The following is a 23387-nucleotide window of genomic DNA, read 5'->3' as shown; positions in this document are numbered from 1 at the left end:
ACTACCATGTGACCCAGCAACCCCACTACTGGGCATATACCCTGAGAAAATCATAATTCAAGAAGAGTCATGTACCACAATGTTCATTGCAGCTCTATTTACAGTAGCCAGGACATGGAAGCAACCTAAGTGTCCATCAAGAGATGAATGGATAAAGAAGATGTGGCACATTTATACAATGGAATATTACTCAGCCATAAAAAGAAACAAAATTGAGGTATTTGCAGTGAGGTGAATGGACCTAGAGTCTGTCATACAGAATGAAGTAAGTCAGAAAGAGAAAAACAAATATCATATGCAACACATATATATGGAATCTAAAAAAAAAAAAAATTGTATGAAGAACCTAGGGGCAGGACAGGAATAAAGACGCAGACGTAGAGAATGGACCTGAGGACACGGGGAGGGGGAAGGGTAAGCTGGGACAAAGTAAGAGAGTGGCATGGACTTTTATATACTACCAAATGTAAAACAGATAGTTAATGGGGAGCAGCCGCATAGCACAGGGAGATCAGCTCGTTGCTTTGTGACCACCTAGAGGGGTGGGATAGGGAGGCTGGGAGGGAGATGCAAGAGGGAGGAGATATGGGGATATATGTATATGTATAGCTGATTCACTTTGCTATAAAGCAGAAACTAACACATCATTGTAAAGCAATTATACTCCAATAAAGATGTTAAAATAAAAAAAAGAATGTTTCTGTAATTTTTTATAATAGCAGACAACTGAAACCTAACACTTGTTGATATTGGTATGATTAGATAAGTTTTGATAAATCTGTATAGTATAATACTATTTATCTACAAAGTCAAATGATACAATCCTTTGTGAATTATGTATAAAATACTGCAGCACATATTATTAAATTAAAAGAATGGAAATCAAAATAGTACTCATTGTATGATCTTATTTACTTATATATGTGCGTGTATATGTATGTATAGTTATGCAAATGCATAGGAAAAGGATTTGAAGGAAGGGTGACAGGGGCGGTGATGGAAACACATTTTATTTGCCTCTGGACATATGCAATAAAATTAAAAAAAATTCTGAGCTTAATGAACTGTATCTAAAAACAGAACCATATTACTCAGCCATAAAAAAGAACAAAATAATGCCATCTGCAGCAACATGGATGGACCTAGAGATTGTCATACCGAATGAAGTCAGATAGAGAAGGATAAATATCATATGATATTGCTTATATGTGGAATCTAAAGAAAATGGTACAAATAAACTTATTTACAAAACAGAAATAGAGTTACAGATGTAAAAAACAATCTTATGGGAACAAGGTGAGAAAGGAGGGAGGTATTAATTGGGATATGGGGGTAGACATATATACACTACTAAATATAAAATAGATAACTAATAAGGACCTACTCTATAGGGAACTGTACTGAATACTCTGTAACTAATAAGGACCTACTCTATAGGGAACTCTACTGAATACTCTGTAATGACCTATATGGGAAAAGAATCTAAAAAAGAGTGGATATATTTATATGTATAACTGATTCAGTGTACTGTACAGCAGAAAGTAACACAACATTGTAAATCAACTGTTACTCCAATTTGAAAAAAAAGAAAAATCATAGGCATTCAATAAATATTTGTTGACTGACTCAAAAAAAAAAAAAAAACAGAACCAAACAAACACATTAAAAAGAGAGAGAGAGAGAGATAGTTCCTTTATTCGTATAGCTTAGTAGAGGAGGAAAAATACTTTAAAAATGCATAAATGCTACAACAGGGGAAGTACAGGGAGCCATTGGATTTCCTGGGGGGAAATTATATCAAACTTGATGCATGAATGATGAATGCAGATGGATGATGATGGTACTTTATGCACATGTAGCAGCATTCATTAGCTCATCAAATACTGTTTTAGACATATGCAAAAACCTAAAAGCAGGAGGGAGCATGTTGAGCTTTGGATCTGAATATAGTTCTACATGGTTGGTATGTGGACTGCTAGGGTTGAAAGTATAAGGTGAAAGACTGGAAAGCTGGACAAGTACCAGATCACATAGAGCCTTGTTGGACATGTTCTAGACTTCTGACTTTGTGTTAAGAGGTCCTTAGGTAAGTGAGAGATCAAAATTTAGGAAGGTCCTCCAGCAGTAAGGGTGAGTGAAGGGAGGGCTTTGAGGCAGGGAGAGCCATCAGGACAGTTAGGAGGTTATCAGGATGCAGGATGAGTGTGAGAATGAGGATAACTGATAAATTTGAGAGAACTTAGCAGGTAGAATAGAAAGAACTTCAATATTCATTTGACTGTGAAGTTTGTGAGTGAAAAGGAGGAAACTAGGAAAATGTAAGCAAGTCCATATAAGTATCCCCTTTAATTGTTGTGTGTTCCTCACATACTACGCACGTAATATTATTTTCCATTTAAACTAACTAACTGTGATGATGTGGACAGTTCACTCTTTAAAGGCAAAGGCAATGTCTTTTCCGTGTTTGTGTCCCTTTGCCTGGCACAGTGCAAATCAAGAACTTAATAATTCTCATCAAATGAAGACAGAAGCAAGGTAGTATCATTATTATAAAAATACAAAGAAATACCCATGCAATACTAATAACAATACCAACAACAAAAAATGACCAGTAGAGGGCAGACAGCAGAAGCAATAAGAACTACAGTCCTGCAGCCTGTGGAACAGAAACCACATTCACAGAAAGATAGACAAGATGAAAAGGCAGAGGGCTATGTACCAGATGAAGGAACAAGATAAAACCCCAGAAAAACAACTAAATGAAGTGGAGATAGGCAACCTTCCAGAAAAAGAATTCAGAATAATGATAGTGAAGATGATCCAGGACCTCAGAAAAAGAATGGAGGCAAAGATCGAGAAGATACAAGAAATGTCTAACAAAGACCTAGAAGAATGAAAGAAGAAACAAACAGAGATGAAAAATACAATAAGTGAAATGAAAACTACACTAGAAGGAATCAATAACAGAATAACTGAGGCAGAAGAACGGATAAGTAACCTGGAAGACAGAATGGCGGAATTCACTGCTGCAGAACAGAATAAAGAAAAAAGAATGAAAAGAAATGAAGACTGCCTAAGAGACCTCTGGGACAATATTACACGCAAGAACATTCGCATTATAGGGGTCCCAGAGGGAGAAGAGAGAGAGAAAGGACCAGAGAAAATATTTGAAGAGATGACAGTCGAAAACTTCCCTAACATGGGAAAGGAAATAGCCACCCAAGTCCCAGAAGCACAGTCAGTCCCCTACAGGATAAACCCAAGGAGAAACACGCCAAGACACACAGTAATCAAATTGGCAAAAATTAAAGACAAAGAAAAATTACTGAAAGCAGCAAGAGAAAAATGACAAATAACATACAATGGAACTCCCATAAGGTTAACAGCTGATTTCTCAGCAGAAACTCTACAAGCCAGAAGGGAGTGGCATGATATACTTAAAGAGATGAAAGGGAAGAACTTACAACCAAGATTACTCTACCCGGCAAGGATCTCATTCAGATTCGATGGAGAAATCAAAATCCTTACAGACAAGCAAAAGCTAAGAGAATTCAGCACCACCAAACCAGCTCTACAACAAATGCTGAAGGAACTTCACTAAGTGGGAAACACAAGAGAAGAAAAGGACCTACAAAAACAAACCCAAAACAATTAAGAAAATGGTCATAGGAACATACATATCGATAATTACCTTAAACGTGAATGGATTAAATGCTCCAACCAAAAGACACAGGCTTGCTGAATGGATACAAAAACAAGACCCATATATATGCTGTCTACAAGAGACCCACTTCAGACCTAGGGACACATACAGACTGAAAGTGAGGGGATGGAAAAAGATATTCCATGCAAATGGAAATCAAAAGAAAGCTGGAGTAGCTATACTCATATCAGATAAAGTAGACTTTAAAATAAAGAATGTTACAAGAGACAAGGAAGGACACTACATAATGATCAAGGTATCAATCCAAGAAGAAGATATAACAATTATATATGCACCCAACATAGGAGCACTTCAATACATAAGGCAACCGCTAACAGGTATAAAAGAGGAAATCGAAAGTAACACAATAATAGTGGGGGACTTTAACACCTCACTTACACCAATGGACAGATCATCCAAAATGAAAATAAATAAGGAAACAGAAGTTTTAAATGACACAATAGACCAGATAGATTTAGCTGATATTTATAGGACATTCCATCCAAAATCAGCAGATTACACTTTCTTCTCAAGTGCACATGGAACATTCTCCAGGATAGATCACATCTTGGGTCACAAATCAAGCCTCAGTAAATTTAAGAAAATTGAAATCATATCAAGCATCTTTTCTTACCACAACGCTATGAGATTAGAAATGAATTACAGGGAAAAAAACGTAAAACACACAAACACATGGCAGCTAAACAATACGTTACTAAAAAACCAAGAGATCACTGAAGAAATCAAAGAGGAAATCAAGAAATACCTAGAGGCAAATGACAGTGAAAACACGATGCTCCAAAACCAATGGGATGCAGCAAAAGCAGTTCTAAGAGGGAAGTTTATAGCTATACAAGCCTACCTCAAGAAACAAGAAAAATCTCAAGTAAACAATCTAACCTTACACCTAAAGGAACTAGAGAAAGAAGAACAAACAAAACCCAAAGTAGGCAAAAGGAAAGAAATCATAAAGATCAGAGCAGAAATAAATGAAATAGAAACAAAACAATAGCAAAGATCAATAAAACTAAAAGCTGGTTCTTTGAGAAGATAACAAAATTGATAAACCATTAGCCAGACTCATCAAGAAAAAGAGGGAGAGGACTCAAATCAATAAAATTAGAAATGAAAAAGGAAAAGTTACAACAGACACCACAGAAATGCAAAGCATCCTAAGAGACTACTACAAGCAACTCTATGCCAATAAAATGGACAATGTGGAAGAAAGGGACAAATTTTTAGAAAGGTATAACCTTCCACGACTGAACCAGGAAGAAACAGGAAATATGAACAGACCAATCACAAGTAATGAAATTGAAACTGTGATTAAAAATCTTCCAACAAACAAAAGTCCAGGACCAGATGGCTTCACAGGTGAATTCTATCAAACATTTAGAGAAGAGCTAACACCCATCCTTCTCAAACTCTTCCAAAAATTGCAGAGGAAGGAACACTCCCAAACTCATTCTATGAGGCCACCATCAACCTGATACCAAAATCAGACAAAGATACTACAAAAAAAGAAAATTACAGACCAATATTGCTGATGAATATAGATGCAAAAATCCTCAACAAAATACTAGCAAACAGAATCCAACAACACATTAAAAGGATCATATACCATGATCAAGTGGGATTTATCCCAGGGATGCAAGGATTCTTCAATATATGCAAATCAATCAATGTGATACACCATATTAACAAATTGAAGAATAAAAACCATATGATCATCTCAATAGATGCAGAAGAAGCTATGGACAAAATTCAACACCCATTTACGATAAAAACTCTCCAGAAAGTGGGCATAGAGAGAACCTACCTCAACATAATAAAGGCCATATACGACAAACCCACAGCAAACATCATTCTCAATGGTGAAAAACTGAAAGCATTTCCTCTAAGATCAGGAAAGAGACAAGGATGTCCACTCTCACCACTATTATTCAACATAGTTTTGTAAGTCCTAGCCACAACAGTCAGAGAAGTAAAAGAAATAAAAGGAATACAAATTGGAAAAGAAGAAGTAAAACTGTCACTGTTTGCAGATGACATGATACTATACATAGAGAATCCTAAAAATGCCAACAGAAAACTACTAGAGCTAATCAATGAATTTGGTAAAGTTGCAGGATACAAAATTAATGCACAGAAATCTCTTGCATTCCTATACACTAATGAAGAAAAATCGGAAAGAGAAATTATGAAAACACTCCCGTTTACCATTGCAACAAAATAGTAAAATACCTAGGAATAAACCTACCTAGGGAGACAAAAGACCTGTACAGAAAACTATAAGACACTGATGAAAGAAATTAAAGATGATACCAACAGATGGAGAGATATACCATGTTCTTGGATTGGAAGAATCAATATTGTGAAAATGACTATACTCCCCAAAGCAATGTACATTTTCAATGCAATCCCTATCAAATTACCAATGGCATTTTTTACGGAACTAGAACAAATCATGTTAAAATTTGTATGGAGACACAAAAGACCCCGAATAGCCAAAGCAGTCTTGAGGGAAAAAAACGGAGCTGGAGGAATCAGACTCCCTGACTTCAGACTATACTACAAAACTACAGTAATCAAGACAATATGGTACCAGCACAAAAACAGAAACATAGATAAATGGAACAAGGTAGAGAGCCCAGAGACAAACCCACGCAGCTATGGTCAACTAATCTATGACAAAGGAGGTAAAGATATACAGTGGAGAAAAGACGGTCTCTCCAATAAGTGGTGCTGGGAAAACTGGACAGTTACATGTAAAAGAATGAAATTAGAACACTCCCTAACACCATACACAAAAATTAACTCAAAATGGATTCGAGACCTAAATGTAAGACCAGACGCTATAAAACTCTTAGAGGAAAGCATAGGAAGAACACTCTTTGCCATAAATCACAGCAAGATCTTTTTTGATCCACCTCCTAGAGTAATGGAAATAAAAACAAAAATAAACAAATGGGACCTAATGAAACTTCAAAGCTTTTGCACAGCAAAGGAAACCATAAACAAGACAAAAAGACAACCCTCAGAATGGGATAAAATATTTGCAAACGAATCAATGGACAAAGGATTAATCTCCAAAATATATAAACAGCTCATGCAGCTCAATATTAAAGAAACAAACAACCCAATACAAAAATGGGCAGAAGACCTAAATAGACATTTCTCCAAAGAAGACATACAGATGGCCAAGAAGCACATGAAAAGCTGCTCAACATCACTAATTATTAGAGAAATGCAAATCAAAACTACAATGAGGTATCACCTCACACCAGTTAGAATGGGCATCATCAGAAATTCTACAAACAACAAATGCTGGAGAGGGTGTGGAGAAAAGGGAACCCTCTTGCACTGGTGGTGGGAATGTACATTGATACAGCCACTATGGAGAACAGTCTGGAAGTTCCTTAAAAAACTAAAAATAGAATTACCATATGACCCAGCAATCCCACTACCAAGCAATCTCTGGGCATATACCCAGAGAAAACCATAATTCAAAAAGACACATGCACCCCAATGTTCATTGCAGCACTATCTACAATAGCCAGGTCATGGAAGCAACCTAAATGCCCATCAACAGACGAATGGATAAAGAAGATGTGGTACATATGCACAATGGAATAGTACTCAGCCATAAAAAGGAATGAAATTGGGTCATTTGTTGAGACGTGGATGGTTCTAGAGACTGTCATAAAGAGTTAAGTAAGTCTGAAACAGAAAAACAAATATCGTATATAAAAGCATGTATGTGGAACCTAGAAAAATGGTACAGATGAACCGGTTTGCAGGGCAGAAGCTGAGACACAGATGTAGAGAACAAACGTATGGACACCAAGGGGGGCAAACTGCGGTGGGGTGGGGATGGTGGTGTGCTGAATTGGGCGATTGGGATTGACATGTATACACTGATGTGTGTAAAATTGATGACTAATAAAACCTGCAGTATAAAAAAACAAACAAACAAAAAAAACAACTAATACTAAACTTTCTTTGGATTATTGGTATGGAAATATGTTAATATAAATGTTTCAGACTTTACATGAAATTTCTATAAATTTGTATGTTCTGGTATAATGTTATAAGTTATAATTCTAGTTATTACTTTAAAATGTATATCTCAGAAATAACTAAATTTCCTTGTCAATTGCATTATTATGAACTTTCATCAAATCTTTAACTGTGGTCATTTTTAAGTCTTTTGTCATTTACAGACAGTTCTGTGTGTACTCTGATGCTTTTGCAAAAATGTACCTATAAAAGGGTTTCATCTTCAAGAAATTCATGGAAAAGACTCTGACAAGTACATGTTTCTGGTAACTGACTATACTGCTGAACTGAATGAAGAAGCATTTTCAGAACTCTAATGGAAAACTGATGAATTCATAAAAGTGCTAACAAAAGATCAAGATGAAAGAAAAATTAATTACATGAGACTGAGTGAACTGATGAGGATGATTATAATTTTCGTGACTTTCTGTTTGAATAAAAAAAAAAAAATCCCACAAGGACTCAGAGGCAAAAAATATACAAATCAATTTTCACTGCAAAGTAAAGGAGCTGTTACAGTGGAGGATTACTGGATTGAAAGTCAATATTATGACATAGTATGAGTGTGTTTCGTGTTTGGTAATTGCAATCATTGTTGCTTTTGTTGTGGTCATCCATTTACAATGCTTGGTGTCAGTTTATTTATCTCTTGTAAAAATAAAATACAGTGTGTGTGTGTGAAAAAAAAGAACAAATTATACTTATGAACATGCTCTCGGAACAGAACTTGTCTCTATGTAGGGGACTTACTGTAGATCTTAACTTCTTCATTCGTAAATAAATTACTATTTTAATAAAAAAAAAAAAAATTGACCAGTGATCGACTACAGCACGGAAAAGCAGTTGTCTGTCCACTACAACAATACTGAATGTAGGTGTCATCATTAACTTCAACATTTAGCTTTTCAAGGGAATCACACAGGTATATGAATTGTGTTATTACAATATAGCATATCAAAATGATTTAGAATTTCCTCCTCACAATATCATATTCGCTCAGCAGTACCATGGTTGATACTGCTAAAAAAGCATTAATTAAGTAATAAAAATCCAAAATTCATAGGTACAAACATACTTTACTTTCAGAAGTGCCACACTCTTTTCAGATGAATTCATGTTAACCCAACCAAAATCTGATATCCCTGGATTATTAAAAAAAAATATACCTACATGCTGCACATTTTGCTGGAAACATCAAAACCTGTGCTTATGAAATCAGCCTGGAACCACATTTTTATGACTCATAAAAGAAATTAGGCCCTAAACGCAAAGGGCTGGTTATTAAATATTGTATCTTTAAAAAAGTCAGCGTGTTGAAAAACATTTATATTTTATAGATACAAATTTCAAGAGATAGAAATGAGTAAAGTCCTTAAACTTTAATAATGATCCGAAGATGCTATTAACAAAGACTACCTTTGATGAGATGAGTTTTCGAAAGCATTTTTGAAAGGTTAGCAATTGAGAGTTAGCCTTCAAAATAAGTTCAAGGATCCTTCTTTAAATGCTTACTTGGAATACAGATCAAAATACTACAATAACGTCAAGGAAAATAAGCTGTTTTCCCAGTTAAGTATAAATACCTTTAAAGGTATGTTTGGGGAGTCTTTACCATTTTATCTTCAATTTGTGCTCAAAACAAGAGCACGGCTGTCCATAAAGAAAAGGAAAAAGAACAACCGGAGGTTATGTAAGGACAGCTGCATCTAATCACCATGTCAATTGATACACTGTTAGAAATCTACCTCCCCAAAGAAAGAAAATCAATATTTATAGAACAGCCAGCATTTCAAATATATGGTTAGTTCTGTGACTACACTCTATTTTAAAATTCTTAAGCTTTTTACCTGTGACCAATAGGAAAAAAACGTTGCCATTTATAATGGGGTGTTCTGTGCAGAGTGGTTTCTGCTTACATCACATCATTTCAAAGGGCTTGCTAGGACAATCAGGTTGGCTCATGCTGAAACAGCCCAATTACTAGTAAAAACTGCCTCAGGCTTTAAGAGCCTACAGGGCTTTAAAATCATGATGCTATAGTATTTGCATCCTTAAAAATACAGCCGAAAAGCAAACTAAACAAATGTTGAAAATGCATTCTTCAACACTATTTCAAAGTATTTCTAATCTTTATTCATATGCCCATTTAGGAGACGTAATTAGACACTGCAACTCTATCAATATTGCCAATGGCTAATGGACATAGGGCAAGACAATTAGGACATAGAGTAAATATTTTGAAAAAAATCAGATAAAAGTAATTCACACATGTAGCTATTTATATGGCTCCTTTTAACTTTAAATTAATGGGGGTCATGAGAAAAATACAAATCAACATGTGTAAAAGTATCTTATTTTAAATTTATGAGCTCTTGTATTATGCTGCTCTATTAGAAAATGTCATTGTCCTTCTAAATTGTGCCTATTAGACTTTTGTATTAGTCCTGGAAGGTAAGATTATATGACTATGTGTGCCAGTGATTACAGTGGAATCACAGAACCCAAAGCACACGGATAAGCCAATGGAACCTTCTTTTCTGATGGCAGACTCAGAGGAATGATAGTGCAGGCATATGAAGAATACCTTTCTCCTCTCTTTTATCAGTGGGTCCTTTCTCAGGTTGGATTAGAGAAGTGGGACAAAGGGTTCCGATTTGCTGCAATTCTTATGAAGAGATTCCCTGGTATAGAGGAGATATCCATGGAGAATTCAGTAGAAAAGAAGAAACAAAAGTGGCTCCCTTTAAAAATTCACCCATTCATTTAGTCATTCACTTATTCTTCTAATTATTCAACACATATTTTCTTTCAAGGACTGCAAAGTGACAGGAAAGTTGCTAAGCATGGTAAATACAAGTCTCTGAACTACTTTGGCAATAGATATAGGTAATAAAAATAAAACAATATAGTACATAGCAATGATGGATTGGCCATGGTATCAAAACTGCAGGAAATACATCTTTGAGAGAGAAAGAATACCCAGTTAGTTCAAGAGAGAACTGAAGCATCCCTGAAACCAAAAAATAAAGTAGGTAGGAGCATATTGGAAGGAAGCAAAATTGTTGTCAAAATTCAATCATAAAGACTCAGTACTTAAAGATCACATTTCGAACAACTGCATAAGTGGAGAATAAGATGTGGTACTAGAAACCCTGGTATAAAAAAATGGGAGTCTCCTTATAAAACATCTTGGGCAAATGAACAGATACATGGAGGTGCTTCTAGAAAGAACTGTAACATTTTCCTTAGCCAGATTATTATGGAGGTTCTGGAGACTTAAACAAAACTCAATATAAACTGTTTTAGAGTTTTTCGTAAACATGTGTGTGTTTCCGTGTGTGTTTATGTATACTATAGAAAAAGGTATAATTCTAAGTGTAAAGGTGCAAGCATGTGTCCCTCCAAACTTCCCCATACCAACTTCTCTTCTTACAAACTTAGATGAAAAACAGAAACCCAACAATTTTAGATGATAGCGAAGAAATCCATGATTTTGATTTTAGGAGTAACAGAGACTGCCAGTAATGACAAAAATAGTTATCCACTCAACAAAGGCTTGCCATCATACAAATGACAGATTTCTGACTTCCCCAATACAGCCTACTTTATCTGATTTTTGGATGATTTGAAACCTGCTAGGGCTAGCATTGTTTATAGGCATCCAACTCTAGTTTCCAGTTTACTTCTCTTCTTCCTTTTCCACTGAGAAGCAATTTATTGTTTCACATTTTTGGTTTTCCCTCTTTGCCCACACACAGCAGGCAGGTTCCACACTCAGCGATGCTGTCTCTGAGACATCCAGAAGCATAAATGCCCCTTAGGAAATTCCCAGATACTTTCAGCATATTCCCCAAATGTCCTTTTACTGCTTTCCAAAGTAATTTCTGGGCTTAAATGAGCCCATTTTATAAGAATAATAACCTTCCAAATGATATTTATTGTAAGGTTAAAAACTACATTTTCCAGAATATATAAACAGTCCCTCTTGAGCAGCAAGTCATTAGTTCCAGATAGCAGGCATTCTTTTTCATCCTTTAAACTCTAAAGCTTGACATTTCATTACGTTTTGAGAAATGGTTCTACCACTTACCTGCCTTTTGCACTCAATGGGAAATTATACAAAAGACTAACACCTGACTTTTAACAAATACTATTCATCATGAGTGAATAGAATACATATGGTTACAATTATTCTCAATCACATTCTCGAATGTACGCTGTATATAATCACACATAACACATTTCTTTCTTCCATTAATTCTTTTTTCATATTTGAGCTTATATATTTCTACAAGTAATGATTTGAATTCAAAAAGTATCATCAAAAGAAAATGAAAAGGTTATATAACATCTGGACTGGGTTTCTGTTGTAAAGAGAAATACAACTATATGCGAAATAGTGTTCCTGGCAATAGCTTCTTGACATAGAGGAGGGTTAAAAATGTGTGAAAAAAATCCATCTCCTAATCACACATTACACATGCATTGCCCCAATTTTTCTTTTCTGTGGAGTAATGTTGGATCTTAATAAGAAAGTTCATACTGCTCATTCCCTTTTTCATCTATAAAAGAAGGATGTTCACAGCCTTATATATGCTTTCAGAACCAGAGCATGTCAATTAGAACCCACACTGACTTTTCTAAACCTGTGATAGATGATAATGTAGAAAAGAGGATGTGGGCATGGATTTTTGTTGTTGTTCTTACAGGTTACATAATAATGGCATTGATGACTGTAAGGCCTATCATAAACTATCAAAAATAGAACATTACAAATTATTTTATAAATACAGCTGAATTCCTGTTATATTAATTTATGCTTTGGTTTCTTTGTCTGGACTTTGAGATCTTGAAGACATACCTGTGTCTTCCTCTTATTTGTATCTTCTCATATGTTTCTTTTCTTCCTTAAAAAATGTAATATCTCAGAGGTTTTTTTTAATAATTAATATGACTGTTGGAGAAATCCTAGAAAATTTTAAAGAATGCAATAACTCATAATGATGCCAACCAGTAATGGGGTTTTCTCACAATGATTTATTTATTTTCTCTTTTTTAATGATGTTTAAAATTTTTTAATTATTTATTTTCTTTTAAAATTTGTTTTTAATGAATTTTGAAAAATAATTGTTTTATAAAGAAAATTTATAAAATATAGAAAAGTATAAGGAAAATAATGAAATTACTCATAATCTCACTACCCAGCGATAGCCTAAATTTACTTCTATTTCCATATCTATCCTTCTCTGTAACTAAAGTAGGATAATATTTTATTGTCCCATATTATGCTTTTTCACATATTTATCGATGAGTAATTTACTGTCATTTAATATTCTTTAAAAATAAAAATTTTTATATCTGCACAGTTTTCCATCTTGTTTCTGTAGGAAATCATTTCATCTTTCCCTACTCAGATATTTAAGAAAATAAGGCAGTAGAAAACATCTCTTTATAAACATTAAAAAAAATTCCTTACCAACTCAGTCAGCCTTATGTGTGTAACATAGAAATAAAGACTTATTCCCTTAAAATTTTTTTTCTTAAATTGAGCTGGTACATGTCAGTTAAATTTGGATCGCCTTATATATTGATTACTTCATTTTTTTTAGCATAATAGTTGTGCCCAGAAAGAAACAAAGAAAAAAGAATATTTAGGCATTTGAGATAAATATAGTCTTTCTCATTTTAGGTCAAAATTGACTTCATAGGACAACTTCTCAAACACAATTTTCTACAATATTGTGGTGATAAACAATATCTTATTTAAACTAGTAGAAGAGGAGCAATAATGCAACACATACTCAGCATGTTTAATATTTTATTTTACCTTGCAGAGGAAGAAAACGTCAGAATTGCTTACCTGGGGATATGATATAAAAGAAATCTTTAAATTCATCCATCCAAACTTCTGCCAGTCTCCTGTTGTTCTTGTTGATGACGTGACCAGTGCCACCAGGGAAAGTGTATGGAGTTGCCTTCCGAAAAACGTGACCCACGTGGGAGCAAGTCACAATCTCCAATGAGCCTCCACATTGCCAAATCTGGAAAAAAGAGCAATTGTTGTATAGCAATCATTGCAGATAATGCAGTAATATTGTCTGAGAAGCAACTGAGGCTAACTCAGTTAAGACCAAATCTTCAGATCTTACATGGTTCAAACAAACATCAGATGAACACAAAATTTAGAATGGGTATACTTGGGTTTGGCAAAGGATTCTAATTTGGAAGAGTTTGATGTATTTAAATATTGTAGTATTGGAATTGAGGAAGATGTAATTATTTTTGTGTGCCTTTATTAGACTACCTAATTTTCAGTTTCTAATAGTTAACCTAATTTCTATTTAATAGATATTTGGTATCCAAAATTTTCTATAAATAAATGAATTTGTACATGTTGGATGCCATGGTCAATAACTAAGTCTGATTTGGAGAAAATGAATCTGCTATACCCCATCCACCTGGAACTTCAAGTAACCATTCATTTTCACCTCTCCATATCTCCTGTATCTTAGGCTTTTGAATACGCTATTATTTTTATTAAAGCATGTTAAGTATCCTTTACATCTATTCAACTTCTATGTATCCTTTAAAGCCCACTTCCAAGATCATTTCTTCTAGGAAGCTCTGTGGGGAGATTTAGTATTGTGTGACTTTTGTACTTTAAACACAGTTGTATTAAGAACATATTACAATGTATTGGGTTGGCCAAAATGTTCATTCGGGTTCTTCTGTAACATTGCATGGAAAAACCCAAATGAACTTTTTGGCCAATTCAATATTTTAAATTGTTTACTTCACTATTGCTCCCTTAAAATTATGAACCCTTGAAAGACAAATGCTATATATTTCTTGGTATCCTAGATTTACTGTTCAGTTGAGGATAGGTATTAAGTATCCATAAAACATTTATTTCTATAAAATTATATTATATACCCATAGGTTACAATAATAGTATGTATGTGTATGTGTGTTATATATGTATATTATACATATAAATATATAAAATATATAGATATATATATACATATACTACATTTATTCATCCCAATAAATGAAAGTCATAATTCCTGCCATCTGTAATTGGAAGGACTTGGCTTTATACCATAAATAACATTATTCTTATTTTAAGAAGAGCTGCTTATTTTGGAAGAAAAGGTTTTCTCCTATTGATCCCTCAAGTAATATTCATCTGAGAAGAGGGCTGCTATTGGTCTTGGGTAGCAGTAAGAGACATTTTTTCTAGAAGATGAAAGATGATAAATAAGTTGTACTCATCAACAATGTTTGTGCATTACATGTACAATCTATTCTATCTCATTTTCTAATTGTTTAAACAGTGTGATGCTAATAGAAAAGATGTTCCAACCCAACACTGAAATGATGGACAATATAAAAGAGGAATGGAATTCACCATTTCCCTAGAAAGACGGGTGGCTCATTCTTAAATAATCAAATTACTTAATTGATTGGTAACTTTCTCATCTTTCTAGCATAAAGTCTATAAACTTTCTTGTAATTACACAACTCTTTACAGTCCTCCTTTCTATTAAAATGGAGGAAGTTGATCCTTCTCCTACCAAAGACAAATCAATACTTATATGTCAGTCTAGAGCATATTACTTAAGTCTGTCTTAACGACTTCATTGATTTGGTCCTCCCCTTGAGTTTCTCCTGAAACATCAATCATTTCCCTCATAATTGGATTATGCCTATCTTTGCATAATACCTCCTAAACCTCCTATCTTTCAAACAGATTTAAAATAGAGATAAACAAATTTTTAAAATTACAAAACACAACAAAAAGTTCATCCCTTGATCTATATTCCCATCCAACATATCTCTTTTTTCTGTTTCCCCTCACTATAATTAATATAAAATTTTTACTGATATACGTTATATCCCTTCCTCAATTTTCATCCGTTTTTCTACTCATTGTGAAATGCTGTTTATTTCCGCAGTCCCACAATATTGCCATGATGAAAATCACAAATTTTTCCTTTGATGAATATCTAGCCAACTCCTTTCTTGGATCCTCTTGCTTTCCATCCTACTACTTCATTATTTATACATTTTCACTCTAAATTTTTATTTAAATGTTGGCATTATTCCTTCTTTATTCATTCTCTAGGTGGTCTTATTTGTTCTTATTATTTTATGCATGATCTGAATACACAAAACCCCCGCAGTAACATCTCAGCCCAGACTTTTCCTCTGGGATCCAGACTTGTGTATCCAAACACCGACTTGATACCTCCTCTTGCAAGACTCAGAGGCATCCAAATAAACGTGTCTGAAGTGGAATTGTTAATTTATCTCCACCTTGTCAGCCAGATCTTATTTTCTTTCAGTTTTTTTTTTTTTTGGTAAAACATCAATAAATGGAGCCACTATTCACCCAGGCAGTCAATCCAAAAACAAAACAAAACAAAAATGACAACAGAACTCCCTTCTCCCCCCCAAAAAACCCCTAGAAGTCATCGCCGATTTCTTCTTTTCTTTCATCACTTATATTCCATCCATTAACAAATCCTGGTGGTGCTATCTATAAAACAATTCTCAGTATATCCATCTCTCTCTGTCTCTACTGCCACCATCCTTGTCCTAATCATCAACATCTCTTGTCTGTCAGTTGTAATAGGCTCTTAATTGTTTTTCTACTTTCACTGTTGCTCTTCTATAATTTGTTTTCTGCTGAGAAATCAGAGTGGTCTTTAAAATTCTTAATCATGTCATTTTACTTCCCTGCTTCAAATCCTTCAATGGTTTTTCACTGCACTGTGAATATAAATAAAATCCTTTGTCAGGACCTCTAAGAACTACATGACTCTCCCCTTCTGTCAATAAACTACGATGATATTGGCCCTCTGCCATTTCCTAGAATAACAAATCACATATTTTTTTCACACACCAAAGCCTCAACACGTGCTTTCCTTATACCCGGAAAACAATTCTGTCAGCCCTTCACTGGACTGCCTCTCTCCCATACTTCTCATCTCAGCTAACATATCACCTCATCAGATTTTCCCCAATTGCCATATTTAAAGTGCCCCACCCAAGTTATTTTCTCTAATAGCACCCTATTTGTTTCCTTCATTGCTTATCACAATCTGCAATTTATTTCTCTAATTGTTTGGCTATGCACATTTTCCCCCAACTAGAATGTAGACTCTAAAAGGGCAGTGGAGAGGTCTACTCATGGTTGCACCCCCAGAGCCCAGCCCAGCGCTTGTTACATGGTAGGTGTCACTGTATGTTGGTTGAATGGAAGAATGGAAACTCAAATTTAACTACCAAGACTAACATTAAAAAAGCATCCCTGGCAGAATGATGAGATTTAAACAGACATATTTTTGGAGGGATTTTACATTGCATTTTTTAAGGAAATATTTTTAGTACCAAACTAGGCAGAGTAGTCTAGTAAAATGATATGCAACTGCTGTTCCACATGTCTTGGGAACTGAGGAAGGTCTTTGGAGGTCACAACACAACAAATAAACATCAGATATGGTTGATGGTTTATGGCAAACAAGGTTGCTAAATAACACATTCTTAATTTTTAATGTGTTTTCAAAGTAACAATTCAGTCCAACTCATACTCTCTTAAAAACATGATTTAGTAAAGTACTCAGGTGTTTGTACGGCGACCACACCATTCAGCAAGGTGCCCTGCATTCAGAAGAAATCGCATATGATATGTTACACTTGAGGGGGAATTGAAAACCTTTTCCTTATTGTGAGGAGCACAGTGTGAGTCGTAGAGCTTTCCCTTCTCCTCTATGGATTAGGTATGACTAAAGAGTTCCTTTCTTCCTTCACGCAAGTCATATAAGGGAACTAAATGAATGAAGGAGAGACTGGCATTTCACTCCTGGCTGGACACTTGCTGAGCAGCAAACTCAGCAGATTAGCCTGGTGTTCCCATTGGAACATAGCAGAATATGGTGAGTGAGTCTATGGGAAAGCCTCAAGTGTGGGGAAAAACATGACCCTAGTAAAATAGGGACCACCTCTAGTCTAGAGAATCCTGAAGGTGGGTTGTGGTTTATTGAACAAGCTTGTTCCAGCAAAATTGATAGGTCCAGTGATGCAGTGACCCTGGAAGGGAGTGGTCTTTGGAGACAACTGGACAAGACTTCAGTGGTTTCAAAACTCTATAGAGCATGGAATATAGACTAGAAAAGAGTGATCTGTGGGACTAGCAATATGGCAGATCAGCAAGGAGATGTACCACTGAAAAAGGCAGCTGGGGACCTTACAGGGTGAGAGATGGAGACTAAGATTTCCCTCTTCAAAAGGGCCTTGGATAACAGACGCGGTAAAAGGTGAAGTTCAGAACACTTTTAAGAAAACAATGAAACCATGTATAGAAGCCTATCATATAGATGGAGGCCACTAGTAGCAAGTGGAACCACACTGAGCCAACAACAGGCAGACATCATAAAATATTTCAGGTAAGACCTGCTGTTTCTCTAGCCCTCTTATTTGACCCCATACACTGTAGAAGTGGCAACCCAGAGAACCCTGCCCTTCCCCATTCAAGAGCTTCTATCAGCATTGTCCTGGGGAGAGAAGAGAATGTAAACTGTGATTGCTTACAAAATCAAAGCCTTTAAGCTGAACATTACTAGTATTTTTAATAACTGAAAGTGACCAGAACGCTATAGAATCTGTGCTAAATGATGTCAGATTGGAAAGGAATATTCTTCAGAGTATGAAGCAATGATTGGAGAAAAAGGAAAACCATTTTAAGTGTGTGTGCTTACTAAATTCAGACTATGCAATAAGCCCTACTGCAAACAAACCAGTGATTTACAGCTGTCCTCAGGGTTCCCAATTTGCCTTTTTGCAAATATGGATTAGTACTGTGGTTGTGTGAGGGCACTTTATTTCTACTCTGCCACTTCTCGGCCCTACCCTGGCTTTGTATGCTTATGGCTTCTATGGCCCAAGCTTGCACACAGAAAAGAAAAAAAAAAAAAATCTAGTTTGAAATCCTTTAAAAGTAGAGTTCCAGTGGTCTCACTCCTCATATGAAAGTGCTGATTTTTGGTTATCCTCTAACTTGCAATGAGATCTTTGTGTGTACATGTAAAGGCATAATTCAATAATGACTGTTGATTTACAAGACAGAAGGAGAACCTGCCCCTGATGTTGATTCTCACAGATGGAGGCAGATTTTTTTAGTATATTTAGGAGAGATAACAGAGGTGGAGGTAACTGTTCTATAACTCAGTGGATACTGGCCTGTGTTTTGCTTGTGGATCATACGCTACTGACTCCTGGAATAAAATGCGTACTTTTCCCATTGCCATCTGTGCTCATAGAATGTGTGAATAAATACTCATATTGCATTTCCAAAGTAAAGCATCTCCCCCAAATTTACACTAAAATAAAAAGATCAAGGTAGAAAAGCATAACATTATGCATTAATTAGGCTGATATCTGGTCATGATAATACCCAGTTAATATAAAAACAAAATATTTAATTGATCAAATATTGACCAGTTGCCATGTACTTAGTAGACATTTGGATAATGTGAAATAATTAAAAAATAAACAGTTCCCAGAAAACTATATGATTAAATATTAAAGTGGAGAGAATTCAAATTGAGTGGAGTCCCTAATGACTAGCATAATTTCCCTTAGTGCATCTTTAATAAATATTTTGGAAGGATGGATGAAAGGAAAGAAAGAAGAAAAAAAGGAAGGAAGAGTATGACACAGTCATTAAGAATTTGGGCTTGGAAATAAGCAAACAGAATTTTCTAGGGGCTCTCTCACTTACTATCTGTGAACACTGGTGAAAATTATTTACATCTCCAAGACCTTGATGTTCTCATTGGAAAACAAGGATAATAATAACTGCTTCCTAAGACCATAATGAGATTGTGTGTATCAAGCACCATGCCTGACACCTCATATGGGAGGAAATAAAATGGTATTTGTATATTAGTTCCTGCTGTTCAGGAAAACCAACATATGTAGATTATTAGCTGATTCTTGCTTCTTAAAAAATATTTAGCTACATTTTGGTGAGTTTTGCCTCTTTTTGAAATTGCAATATCAATGTCTGGGGACTTAGGTGAGGAGTTTAAAAGAATTGCCAATTCGTTCCCAATTAGAATACTACATTTTGTTCTCTGAAATTATTTTACAATGCTTAAACACACAATATAAACGGAATAAAACATGATGTCTCATCCACATAAACATGTGATGTCCAAATTACTTTGTATCATTGAGCATATCTGATTGTTATTTTCTAGGCTTCCAAAAAGATTAATATTTGTATATTACTTCTCTCAAATAAATTTGACCGTGTGTAACATACAAACTGTCCTTTTATCCACAGAGGATTGAAGCTAGCTGGTTACTTGTCTTTGTTCCCAGATATTTTTATGAGAGTCTTTTGATGATGGAGAAGGTTATTAATCAAAATGCAAAATGCCCATTGCTCATTTGATTATGAACTTGATTTTCTTCCCCTAGAAAGAAGACAATTAACTAACATACATTATCCTTTTCATGTTTTTTGGTACCTACATCAGTGACATTTTTTTTTAACATCTTTATTGGAGTATAATTGCTTTACAATGTTGTATTAGTTTCTGCTGTGTAACAAAGTGAATCAGCTATACATATACATATATCCCCATATCTCCTCCCTCTTGCGTCTCCCTCCCACCCTCCCTATCCCACCCCTCTAGATGGTCACAAAGCACCGAGCTGATCTCCCTGTGCTATGCGGCTGCTTCCCACTCGCTATTTTACATTTGGTAGTGTATATATGTCCATGCCACTCTCTCACTTCATCCCAACTTCCCCTTCCCCCTCCCCGTGTCCTCAAGTCCATCCTCTATGTCTGCATCTTTATTCCCATCAGTGACATTTTAATTAAGGTTCATAAACTTCACAAGCTCCAACTTTGCAATCTCAGTTCTGGTGCTACAATGGTTTCTAGCTGTCCAGATGTTATGCCAAACTCATGCAGCTGCCTGATTTTATACTAACCTTCACCCCCCACCCCCGGCCCACACACGTACTGTCACTGGCACAAAGTCACTGCTTAACATGGCTTTAATAGCAACCACCACAACAATATATCACGGAGGGCACGAAGCACAATGGTTATGAGTGTGTAGGCTCTAGTTCCTGAGACCATATCCCAGCTCTGCCACTTACCAGCTGGGTGAACTCATCTTTCTGTGCTTCAGGTTTCAGGTAATAACATGTCTTGAAGAAGCCACCTCAGGGGGCTGTTGTGAGGAGCGAGGCAAAGCAGTGCACGTAACAATACTTAGCCTTTATGTGAAAAAGAATTGGAAGGAAGCAAATAGGGGAGATTTATTAAGGGGTTACTGTAATCATCTAGGAAAGAGATGAGAATGACTGGGACCAGAGTGATGACAAGGGAAACAGAAGGGAATTCAATAACTTGACATAATTTGGGGGATTAAAATTAAGAATTAGTGTATGTGCTTTCCCTTATCTATTTTGTCCTCTCTAATAAGCTCATTTCATATACATTTTCTTCCAGTAACCAGTTCTTAACTATGCTATCTTTCACTGATCTTAATTTTCACTGACTCATAGCATTTACTACTGTACATCCATCCCACTCTACCCCATTTAGCTCTCAGTTCTATATAGTATGCCATCTTGATAAATATTTGTGTGTGGGCATGTATATTTATGTGTGTGCATACTGACATAAATATATTATTTGTATATATTAGTCTTATCTCCCTGACCATATTATTATCTCTTTGAGAAAAAATATCACACATTTCACTTTATGAAACTGAACTTCATCGTCACATGAAATTGAAAGTCACTTTATGAAACTGAATTTCATCATCACGTGTTTCACTTTACATAACTGGTATAATTCACACATAGTGAAAAAAATCACAACTTACATATACTGTGACATAAGTGTGTGCAAAGTTTAAGAAATGCTTGAAATATTGGTGCCCAGTACATATTAACTGATTGATCTCTTCATATTGATATAGAGAAATCTGGAAAATTACAGAGTGTACACAAAATGTATCTATTATAAAGTGGAATTGGGAACAAAAGCTATTATTTTCCTAGTTCTGGCAAAGCGAAAAATGAAACAAGTTACTATGACTCAGTTTTCAACCTATCTCACTCTACATTCATTGTTTGTTTCAAATAATCCCCTTCAGCACTTCAAGTCTCCACTTTGTTTATATGTATTCAAGTAGACTGATGACAAATCCTTTAATTCTTACAGTTGAAACAAAGTCTAAAAGAGCCTTCAGTGAGATCCTGAAGGCGCTGTGATCCTTGATAAGTTGGCAGAAACACAGGAGGTATGGAAGTCATGATAAGGGGCTCAGTAGGCATTTTCTATTCATTCTGGACAAGAGACTTCCCAGTTACTCTTCATAGTCAGCTTGATTTGGGGAATGTCTTCTTTAATTGGTTGGTTTGTCTCTTAACCTAGTTTTCACTTCATAGTGTAATTGAGGCCATTTATGCGATCTGGAAGAGGTCTGTAGAGCTCAAGTCATATCCTGATATCACCATAACAACTCAAGATGAAGACTCTTGTACATCAAGCTACTGTGGCCTTTAAGTGCTCACCTGAGTTGCCAGAGATAACAGATTCAACATGTCTGAGGAATCTATCCAGTACTTGATAATTTAATTTTTTAAATAGAATTATTATTTGTATGAAAAAGAGAAGCAAGCATCTGATTTGAAATTGGAAAGCTGGATTCTGGACTTGAAATCAACACAAATTGATTGCAGGATTTGGAACAAGTCACTTAAGCTTGACAGTCCTCAGAAAATTCACATGTAAAAGAAGACTAAGTTTTCTTCTGGGTTTCTAGGATTCAGATTAATCTCTTTGTATAGAGTAAATACCACTTTCAGAGATCAGATTTTTAGATGGGAAATAGCCATATATTAGAGTAATTTGTTTGAAGATTTTATTTTCACCTTGGCATTAAATGTAGAAAATTCTGAGTTGAATCTATACCATTTCATATATCCCATTAATTTGGTTCTAAAAATATCCAGTTATCAACTGCTTTCCCTTATACTTTGTCTCTTAACTTAGAACTGAACCTCCTGAAAGCGCCAAATTCAAAATATACCCTCTTATATCTACTCATTTGATAAAGGACTTAACAAACTAATCCTGAAATGAGTTTAAGGGCAGTCTCCCAAGCCAGTTCATCTTTTCCCTTTGCCAAAGACTTAGCAAGTGATTCTTGGGGGTTGAGGTGTAGGGGATGAGGTACAAGGAAGGGAGAGAAGCAACACAGAGCAGAAGCACGAAAAGGTGTGCTCATACTGGATGTAACGAAGTGGAGGAATTGTTCTGAAAAGGAACTGAGGCAGTCTGTGTATGAACCAGTGTGCATCACAAGTACAGTGAGGTAGTTGTGGTCACAGACGGAGTCCTTTTAACCTCTTCTCCCACTCCTCTCAAACACAAACACCCATTCTCAGCAGTTAAAATGAACAGTGGATGGGTCTTCCCTGGTGGCGCAGTGGTTGAGAATCTGCCTGCCAATGCAGGGGACACGGGTTCGAGCCCTGGTCTGGGAAGATCCCACATGCCGCGGAGCAACTGGGCCCGTGAGCC

The 23387-nt window shown here is 35.5% G+C and overlaps 1 protein-coding gene across 7 annotated transcripts in view; it reads right to left on the bottom strand.

The window, feature by feature from the left end:
- GALNT13 (polypeptide N-acetylgalactosaminyltransferase 13) overlaps positions 1-23387 on the bottom strand; it is a 550270-nt gene that overhangs the window by 164107 nt on the left and 362776 nt on the right. For all 7 annotated transcript variants that reach the window (XM_059927894.1, XM_059927896.1, XM_059927892.1 and 4 more), the window contains one exon: positions 13623-13803. In XM_059927894.1, coding sequence (XP_059783877.1) covers positions 13623-13803 — 181 coding nt within the window. The remainder of the gene's footprint in view (positions 1-13622; positions 13804-23387) is intronic.

This window comes from Balaenoptera ricei, chromosome 7 (genome assembly GCF_028023285.1).
Source record: "Balaenoptera ricei isolate mBalRic1 chromosome 7, mBalRic1.hap2, whole genome shotgun sequence".
Classification (NCBI taxonomy): domain Eukaryota; kingdom Metazoa; phylum Chordata; class Mammalia; order Artiodactyla; family Balaenopteridae; genus Balaenoptera; species Balaenoptera ricei.
The sequence above is the reverse complement of the archived record's forward strand: the minus strand, read 5'-3'. Positions and strand labels throughout refer to the sequence as shown.